This window comes from Mchenga conophoros, linkage group LG2 (genome assembly GCF_057382185.1).
Source record: "Mchenga conophoros isolate Kocher_MC1m ecotype Shallow Benthic linkage group LG2, M_conophoros_male_GT1.1, whole genome shotgun sequence".
NCBI classification, from domain to species: Eukaryota; Metazoa; Chordata; class Actinopteri; order Cichliformes; family Cichlidae; genus Mchenga; species Mchenga conophoros.
Window position 1 is genome coordinate 36815797 of NC_140527.1, and position 10737 is coordinate 36826533.

The following is a 10737-nucleotide window of genomic DNA, read 5'->3' on the forward strand; positions in this document are numbered from 1 at the left end:
GTGAGCAGTTGCGAACCAGAACGAATCAAAAGAAGGATGCAGGTAGCTTACATTACAGCACAGCTGAGAGGGACACCATCACTGTTTACAACCTGTCTTCCTGTCTTGAATGTCAGCCTCTTATTGTGGGTAGATGCATTCTTCTGCCTAGAGCAGGTGTAGTACAGACGATACAGAAGTAAATAGACCCTACATGATAATGCTCACCTCACTGTTGAGTTTAAACAAGATTCAAATGCATGTTCTAGTTACTTGAGCACCGAAAGGCAAGTGGCATTCAGCATTCCTGAGGTGTGTGATATCACTACATTTAATATTTCCAAAAATGTGGAACTCACAACAAAATAATCAAGGTGTATAAAAACAAAATTGGGCCTGAGGTAAAACACGAATATTTGATATGAGGCGAATTTTGTGCATGTGCAGACTCTGTAGCCAATCTTGATTTGAACTCATATGCATGCAGCTGGGGAACCAGAGTTACATGTACAAGCATGTGCAGCATTTGTCTATATCAAAACCTATGTATTTCAAATGGGCACTCTCATATAAACCTTATGCTTAAGCTGAATTTGAGCTATCCCCAGAATGCTGATCTTATTGTGCCCCATATAAGACAACCTCCCCACCCTCCCACACACAACTATTTCCTAAAATAGATTAGGATCCCTCCCCTCGGCTTCTAATGCTGTGCTCTGCTGCCCAGGGTCTATACACATAGCTGCCAGACGCTGCTCAGGATTAGCTAGTGAGTCAAAAAGCATCCTGCTGCATATGATCTCACACCCTTTCACGAACCGAGGCATTGGCTGCTACGAGGATGCAGGAGAATTAATCAATCCATCCATCAATCCACTGTTTCAATCAATTTCTTTATTTCCAGCGCAGTGTTTGTAGTTTTGTTTTTATGAACACATAACTGAGTTGTACTGTGACTGAGGAAGCTTCCTTCCTATCTGACAGACAGGCGACTCTCTTTTGAAGTAACTGTGTCTCACTCCCTGATGCGGAGGCCAGACAATGAGCCTCCCCCCAGACCCTATTAAAGCAAAACCCAGGGTCCGCAGGTTTGATATTCATCGCCTGGGCAACCTCTACCATCAACACATTTTGTGCTACGTGAGAATGATCACAGCTTATTAAAGTGGAAATAATGACTGCTCTACCTCCGGCATGAAATATTTAACAAGGACAAAGGAGATGGCTCAAAGGTGATTCATATCTATGTTGAAAGGAGAGAACGTGGACAACACCGTCTTTACAGGAAGTGCAGCTGAACATTGCTTAACCTGAGCTTAGAAGGGACTGTCTGCAATTGAAATTTGTACCTCAATGGAAGCAGACATAGAAGAACAGTGGCAAAGGATGTTGTGAATTAATGTTTATTAGCTATCAACAAAGATGTTGGTATAACAGCAGCAGACTATACATCCCTCTCTTCATTTCATGCCATTTAGAGTTCACACAAAACAGCCTTATGATTTCAGGTCTGAAATATGTACTAATTTTTAACCATCATTTCATTTAAATCATTCTGTCTCGTTACCAGCTGAGCTCAGAATGTATAGAGCATCCAATTTCTAGATGTGAAATTATTGATGTACTGTACTTTTCCTTCTAGCCCGAGTAAATTAGCTTTTTTGGCCCCTTGGGAAAATCAGGGGAAAAGAGGAGAGTAAAAATATTCTCCATCAAGTGTGATTGAATTGGATTTTACAAGATGAATTGCCAGGACAAGAGTTTATCCCAATTACATTGCCAAGAGGCTTCAGTCCTGCTGCAGCCACTCTGGTCAACAGCAATTAGGGTCAGCTTTGAGTTATCACGGTTTGTTATTGTGAGACCATATTTACAGTGTGAGCAGAAAGCAGATAAATGCAACAGGGCAACATTTACAATAGTAAAAAGTGGTTTGTGGTTTGGGCCAAGAATTCATAAAATTACAGATCTGACAGCCAAAACACGAGCAGAGCGAAACACTGCTGTCTTTTCCATAGCCCACACATCTTTTAATCTACAAGAATACAATACAGACTGCAGAGACTGCCTCGAGCTCTTTTGTGTGGCCATCCATTTTCCTTTCTCACATAGTTTTTTTTTTTTCTTTGATGTAACCTGATGTGGAAACTCAGGGCGGCTTTCATCTGTCTCTCATGAAGAATCCACTTACCACAGATGGTGGCAATAAGGCTAATGACTGGCATATATCACGGAGATGATATTTAGTCTTACCTTCCCCAGGCTGGGGCCCCACAGATATCTCAGGCTGAAAACACAGAGAGCCAAAACCAGGAAGACCAGAGCGAGAATCAGAGCAATTCGCTGGTAGGTTTGGTACTTCGCCTTCTTCCCTTTTCCAGCCTCAACCTGCAAAAGACCAATTTAAGATTATTAATGTGATGCATTTATAAATGCCCCAATAACAAATCAATTTGGAATAAAAACAAAGGCCTAGGTATTGGTCTAAGCTCAAAGTAAATTGCATGGAGCACACAGACCTGTCTGCAAACACACACCACTATTCCTCAGCAAAATGTAGTGAAGCTGTGGGTGGGCCTTCAGCCTAAAAGTTGTGTCTACTGAAACATGGCTGCAGCGGTGAAGCCCATCATCTTGGTTGAAGACGAGCATTCTCCATTTTTGGTTTGAGTCACACGCTTTCAAGTTTCACTACAGACTCGAGAGTAAATGGTGAGTGTTTGCAGACATTTCAGTGTCTTCCATGCAAACCTGTTTGGGATGGAGTTCACAGGGTGACAGCTAGCAACCTTGAGCAACACATATTTTTCATATATATATATATATATATATATATATATATATATATTCCATATTTTTGTATTGCCTGTATTATGCAACAAACAACAACCAAATGAATGTGAGTGTTGAATACTTATTTTGTTATCAAATGCCATAAATGCTCTTGCAAGTAAGAGAGTAACAAGGAGGTTTTACATAACGTGGGCAGCAGCTGTAATAAGATCAAACATCAACTTCAGCAACATTTGCTGACAGATTGTTTTTTCTGGGTCTTTCTTTAGCTACATAAATATATATATATATCTTTTTAAAGCAAACCAGCCGATGAAATGCACCTTGGCGTAACAGAAATCAAAGCGACACAGACTGAGCGGTTTAACTGGAGGACAAATACATAGCAAGCTCTCCCAGGGAACAACACTGCACCCGCTATGCCACCAGACATCGCTGGCCAGAGATCAAAGATGGATGAAGCCATGCCACCCGATGTAGCTGTACAGAGGTCACAGGCAGATGAATCTTTGCAGAAGTCACAGTTGGGTGTTATACCAAAGGGCAACACCAGTGAACAGCAGGAATACAGTTTATGTAGCCACAGGTGGGTTGGAATTAATCACTTGTTAGAGAGAAGGATACTGAAGGAAAAGTTCAACCAGAAGTAGATAAAGAGTATTTCTTGACAGCTGACAAGATCAAGTTTGCACTTCTCTGCATACCACAGATGGCCCAAAAATACACCTCTATAGATGCTCCTCTGTGAACCTTATGCTGGATTATGCTTGAAACAAAGAGTGTGTCCAGCACTTTCAGAGATGCTACAGCTGTGAAACTCTGGTGCAGTTGCTACACAGACATCAAATCATTTTGTGGATGCTTTTGGCAATCATGTAGTAGTTATTGTGGACTGTCTTGAAATTTACATTTAGAAAGCATCAGATCTGAAAGCTAGAGCAGAGATTTTTTCCCACTACAAGCACACATACATCCTAATGTTTCTTATTGGCATTACACTACAAGGAGACATCACATCCTAACGCTGTGGAAGTCATATCACTGGCAAGCATGTGACTAAGAACAGTGGCCTTCTTCATAAACTATTACCTGGAGATTTTATTGGCAGATTATGAATTTGACATGAGCGAGAGCGTAGAAGTAATGTGCGCAGAGGGTGACTCGATGCATATGCAGGAAATACAAGCGTGGCCTTACAAGTCAGTATGGTGTTCTTTGATTTTCCTTGAAGGGATTATCTTTGTGCTGTGCAACAGCTAATATATATTCCAGTGTTGTTATGAAATTAAAAACCATAACATAAAATATGAATGAATGTGACCTGCATATGCTGCATTAACAACATTATGCAACATTTGTGTTTCTATATTAAAGGAATGGGAAAATATATTCATGGAGCTATTATTGTCTTATGAAATACAGAAAATGCAAATATGTGACTGGTTTATGGCAACAATGTAGTACAAGTTTGGGATCCCATTAGCAGGTTTGTTGACTTACTTCACTGAGAGCAAAGACAAATTTTTCAGCGCTGTCATGGCCGCGTTTTGTGTTTCTGCCTGCCAATCATTTGTATGAAAAAAGGTAATAAATGGTTAAATCATCATTAAATTATAACTGGCTGTTATTGGACATATTCTAAGAAATTCTACCCCTTAGAAACTGTCAAACACATTACTACAATTTCCATGACAAAAGATAAAAGAAAAGAAAAAGACAAAAAACAAAAACAAAAAACCAGGTGGTCCAATATGGGGTAACCCGTTTTTCTCCTTGAGTTTTAAGGGAAGTGTGGTGATTTTTCAGCTGAGAAGAGTTTGTTGGTGAGTTTCGCTTTAGTTAAAAGAATAAAGATATTGTTAAAAATCAAATTTCTTCTACGTATGGATGAATGCAACCAAAAGCTGTAAAACCATCACTAGGTTGAAGAACTGAGGCTACATATAGTACCTTCATATAAAGAATCTTTTTATAGTTGTTGATATAGTACATATACAACAGGTTTAATTAAAGTTACAAAGCAACCTACATGGAAAGGTTAATAATGCCACTTCAATTCAAATAAAAGAAGTGGCAAATAATTTAAAAAAGGTCAAAAGAAGTATAAAAGACACAAACTATGCAAAAGTTCATCAGTCTGAATGTGGCTTAGAACCATTTGTTGAGGAGGCATAACTGGGTCCTATGAACAGGTGATGGAACCTCTCAATTGCACACTGCAGTTGTAACTTGGTTAAAGGCTTAGACTGTGGTGTTGTGGAGACTGTAGAAAAACCTTGGTGAAAATGCTTTTCCTTCTGACAGAGCTGCTGTCAAAGTCCACGTCTGGTAAGACACAAACCACAACACATTCAGTCGGCATCCAAACTACAAAGTTACAACAGTTTGACCAAGTTTGTGTTTGGGCACAGCTGTAGTACTTCTGCATCCAGTTTAAGTCGCTGTTATCTGCACGGGCCTGCAGAATGCAGTTGTTACAGCACTAAATAAAACAGCCTTTCTCAAACAATGCCTGAAATACCATGAATTTCTTTGAATGAAGCTTTTAGTCTAACATAGGTCTGTCTTTCTATGTAATGGTAATGTGGCCCACACCCTCCTCACAGTTAACAATAGCAGTTCTGGAAACAGTGGTGGACAAATATAATTGGGTATTTGAAGATGCTATTATTCCAGCTCTTGATTTCCACCAAACAGGGCATGAATACCTGTCTCTGAGCTTTCACCACACCTGCCTCTGTCTCTGTTACTGTCACAAAGGTGCAGTAGGGACATTGGCTTAAATGAAAAACAGCCTGGTTGTGAGTGAGCAAAATCTGAAGTATGGTGACAGGTCAGAAAGTGTGGGCTTGTGCCCACACGGACTTGTGCGGCCAGCACATATCCCTGACATTCAATTCTCTACACAGATGCACTTACCATGTGCCTTTTTTTTCTTTTAGCTGTACCTGAGGACGAGTCTGTCTTGTAGTCCACCTCAGTGTAGACCTTGTCCACATCAGTGGGCATCATCCAGTAGGCTGGAAGGTCAGTGACTGTTTTGGTCTCCTGGATCCAGCTTTTAAACAAAAGAGCCCCGACCTGTGGCCGGCCAAGCATGTACAGCACTACACTTGGCCACTCAAACCGGTTTGAGCAGAGCTTCACTGAAGCATTGATAATACAAAGCATAAGCCACAAATAATATAAATAATACAAAAAAAGAAGAATAATGAAAAAGGCTGAAAATAACCTCCTCTTTTACTTGATATTAATACAGACTCTAGTCAAAAACAGTATAAAAACAATAACATGTCTTTTCTGGAGAACACACAGACTGAAATGTGCCCTAGCTGAGCTCAGTCTCTAATGATCGGGGGTTAAAAAGGGAATGCTGTTCCTGCACCTTCAGTTAATCCGTAATTGAATCTGACAGACAGATTGTATACATAGTACAGCAGAGTAAGTTAATTTTTTGTCTGCTGCTCAGTTACTAACTTATGACTTGCTCATTAATAAACGAATGCCATTCAGTGGTGACTCACCCACTTTCAGGAAATCCTTTTTTCTTCTTATCCCTGCCATGCCTTCATGGTGCAGATGGCAATAAAGTTGTGGCTACTGTGCTTCAGCATCGAACTAGTTGCTAAATCGCAAACAGTTCAAATAATATCAGCTTGTAAGAAAAGAAGTTAATATGTAATAACTTCACTCTCAGAGGCAGGGAACACGTAAGAAAGAGATGACAGGAGAGCAAGATGAGTGTTTTTTTAACGATTAGCTCGTTTATTTCATGAACTGGACATTTGCATTTGCATAATTTTCTAGCTCATGCTAGATTTGTTTAATTAGTTAATAACAATTCATGTACCAGCTTATTATTCAACTTATAGCTCGCTGAATTAATTTGCCTAAATCCAGAGAGAGCAGGAAACCTCAGAGCAGCAGTACAGGTCAGCCTGTCTGTACAGAACACAAATCTACTGGAGCTCACAGCACAAATTACAATGTGAATGATTTCTAAGTGATTCTTTCTCCCACGCTGCACCACCACACACAATCTTAGGGTTTCTCCCCCCCGCCTCCCAAATCCCACTTTAACCCCTCGTAATGACTAAATGTGATAGAGTGTTTGCTTTAGTGTACAGATCAAAGAGATGTCTATGTGGTTGGTGTGGATTACCTACTATGCTTTTATAGTCACTGACTGAAAATCTGCAGCTACTTATCCCAACAGTTAGTAAATTGAAGGTGGGCCTCGGGAGAGTTGTAATTTATGCAGTGCTCAGGAAACAAGCACAGGTGGAAAACACATCTGAAAATTTTAGTTGCAGCAGCTTGTTGAGATCAACAGATCACTCTTTGTGTTTTGTAAAGGTTGGCCTTGCTCATTTTCACTTAACTTTAACCTGCTATTATAGGTGTACATAACATAAGCTGAAGCTCTGCAATTGGATATTTCTTGCAAAAGGCTGTTTGGGACTCGAGTTGATTTCTCCTGCTAATATTTTTATGTACACAGTTTGCACATTAAACCTTTTTTTTTGTCAAAGAACTAGCTATTTTCTGAAGCAGTTTGTCTGCTTTAATGCCTGAACTTGCTACTTCCACTATCATTTCTTTGTCTCAGTTTCCTATTTACAAGTACAGCATTTAACCCAAACAGCTGCCATTTCATCTGGCTACTCCGAAAAATGTATCCACCTCTCAGGATTCTGATGACAAAAACATATAGCCATCCCTGTGCCAGGCGCAGGGAAGAACAGATTGCTACACATGTCACAGAAAGGTTACAATTATTAAACTTTTCTTCAAATTAAAACTCTGCCTGCAGTAGTCAATTCCCCAAGCTTAAGGCCACAAATTAATAAAGACAGGCTTTTGTTCCACCAGAGCTCAGGCAGGGAGAAAATGAAAGCTACTCATTCACACTGGAGCCCTTTTGAAGGTCTCAGAGGACAACAGAAAAGCAGATATGTCCAAAAAAAAAGAACCAACTTCAGTTTGCAAAATTAATCCTGCTTATCTTGTCTTTTAAATGATGATAAAGCAGCTTTCTTTTTCTATTGTGGCTGTGGTTGTTATAGCATTTAACCCTGGCAGATTAGGTAGCATTTTAACATACAAGGGTTCTGTATAATATGCAGGAATTATTTAAAAATAACAGTGGTATGGCTTTTTTTTAACCTTTGACTGGTATGCTGATAAAAGATTAGCCACAATTCTTCCAAATAATGCATTTGTTCTGGTCTTATTTCCTTATTTTAAATTGCAGGATACATGTGGCATGACTAACGGGAAGACGAATTGAATTTCTGGTAGCTAAATGCATTAGCAGCTTAACTTTAGGAAAGACACAGAAATCATTATTCAAGATAACTTATAAACCTAAATTATACTTTTGCTATTATTGAATAGCCACTGTTTTTATTTGACATATTAGAAACAGTAGCCACAAAAATGTGAGGTGCAAGTGTTGCACATTCCTAGGGCATGATGAAAAGCAGAGGGCTACTATCAGGGAGCCAGAAATTCCTTGCAATATAAATTTCTCAGAAAGAAAAAAAAACAAAAAACGGTGGCTGAAATCGTCTGGTCTCCTGTGGCAGGTTGCATAAGCAGTGGAAACTTAACAAGAGGACAAACCTCTCTGCCTGTGCTTTGAATATCGAATACTCAGAGGAAGAATGTAGGATTGAATAGACAGACAGACAGACAGAAATAAAGGCACGGATGGAGACAGAGTAAGCAGTCTGAGCGCACAGCACCCGCCAACTAGTGTTTAAAGGTTTAGGAGTTCAGAATCAGCCAGGCAATTCCTCTTGAGCTTTGTGAGGAAGAGTGCCTGGAGCCCCCTGCTGTTATCATGCAAAGAGTGAGCACTTTCATGAGAAAAACCCCACAACAACAACAGAAAAGGTAGCTCACGTAAGCAACAAGCAGAGGCAGGGGTTTATCACACTGGGCCACACTCATATGAGCATTTTAATTCCTGCTAAAGCAATTCTGTAATACAAGTCAGACGCCACAGGTGATTTCTTTTAATCATAACTATTCATGTACTGTGTATTCATCATGAATATCTGCAGAACAAAATGTCATCATTTCTTTGATGCACGGTAAAAGAGTTTACTTTTGTCATACATATAGAAAAAAATATAATATTACACCGCTATGAATGTATTTACCCCTGTGCTCATTTTCTGTTGCAAGTTCTCTCCAACAAATTAAGTGTGTGAGAAAAAAGTAGCAGAAAAAAAGATCTCAGAGCTGAAAATCCTGCCTGTCTTGGTCCTTTATAATAAAGTCTGAAATAAAGACATTTCTTGGTGTATATTTGTATGCTCCTTTCATTTGAGAGGCAAAGATATTATAGATATAAAGCAAATAAAATGGTCCAGATGAGACTACATATGAGAGTGGAAATAAAAGAAGAAAGCCAAGGTGAAAAGCCAATCCAAAAAGATTTAGATGAAAAATTTAATATTCAGGGCAAAACTCTCATCACTCAGCAAGAGATCAAGCCACACTTCTTGAATAAAAAAAAGAAAAAAGGTAACTTAAATCTGAAATACTGAATGATTATATTACTTTTTTGAAGTCACTAATAAAACTTTTCTTTGGACTTTAGAGAGCTCAAATTCTACATGGGTTAAAAAAAAATCAATAATTATTAAACATAATCAGTTAATTGCTATAAACCAATAACAAGAAGAAATCTGACTCACATCTTTCCACAGAAGCTGTTGACTGCTGGATTGACTGCTACCCTCCATGATGCAAAGCCACAGGATGAATCTTTCCGATCCTCTTAGCTGGGGAAAACACTAAGGCTCTGTAAGGCAAAGAGTCTCAGCTTCATTCCATTGCTATAATTTGGGAGGGTGCCGAAGGGGAGGGAAGTTTCAGATGGAGTGGAATTACTAAAACATTTGTGATACCCATTAAAAGCAAGGCAGATGTCTCTCCTCCCTACCCTTTTCATTTCAAAGGTGAAGAACTACAAAAGATTTCAAGCTGAAACACAAACCCTCTGTTAAATAAATTACATACTACACTGGGATGAAAAATACTGTGATGTTTCACTCAAATCATTCTTAGTTGGAGGACATAGAGTTTGTAGGCGATAAATGTATGTGTGTAGGTAGGTACATTGTTGGTACAATTTATATTTTTTTCTGTATTATTGTCTGAAGGATCAAACAGAGTTCAAGTACCTTCTCTCTGCTTTTTTCCCGTCATGGGTCTGAAACAAAAAACAGGTTTAGCAAACAAGAGCTGAGCTGACTGAATAGCAGCATAACGAAAGAATCAGCCCTATAAAATGAAAATAATTTGCACTTGTGCACATACAGAAAGAAAGTGGGAAGGAAGCAAAGGCATAGGTCGGTTCGAGGCATGTTTTAAGACATGCTGCACTGCATTACTTCTGTTCCTCCATCCGAGAAATCGTCACAGTCTATAAAAATGCAAATATTGTTCATTTCAAAATCTCTTACTTCACTGAAAACTTTGCTCATAAATAATTTTTTACAAACTTTCCAGCTAGTGACATAACAAACTAAGCACCTTTAAAAATGCCACATTATTGAATAACTGAAGCTACTCAAATATGGACGACCTAGAACTTTATACAGCTCTTGGCGTGCTTAATAATCGTGTATGTACCCATTTATTTCTCTCAGCCGTTTGGCTCACCATAGCATTTGTTTTTGAAAGTGTCACTGCGACTGTGTGCGATTGCTCCTGCAGGTTCTTTGGCTTTCTGGTTAGTGCTGTGGTGGAAAAGCTCACAATACTTAATTTGAGTCAATAGTTCACACTGGTTTTTAGTTTCCTGTCTGTAATTCATGGTTTGTTTCGAGCTTAAGTGCATATACAATACCCAGCTTTTATCTTTAAAATTACCATTAGTTGCGTTCTTACTTCAAATAAACACAAAGAAAGAACAAAACACCATCCCAACCAGTGTATTCTGCAAACTCA

At 39.0% G+C, this 10737-nt stretch overlaps 1 protein-coding gene across 1 annotated transcript in view; it reads right to left on the bottom strand.

Annotated features, from left to right (window-relative positions):
• Window positions 1–9612, bottom strand: part of tnmd (tenomodulin) — a 65695-nt gene extending 56083 nt beyond the window's left edge. The window contains exons 1-2 of the mRNA XM_085244661.1: window positions 9480–9612; window positions 2233–2367 (exon numbers count right to left, since the gene is read on the bottom strand). Of these exons, the coding sequence (XP_085100787.1) occupies window positions 2233–2367; window positions 9480–9527 (183 nt within the window). The 5' untranslated portion in view covers window positions 9528–9612. The remainder of the gene's footprint in view (window positions 1–2232; window positions 2368–9479) is intronic.
• Window positions 9613–10737: the final 1125 nt, after the last annotated feature.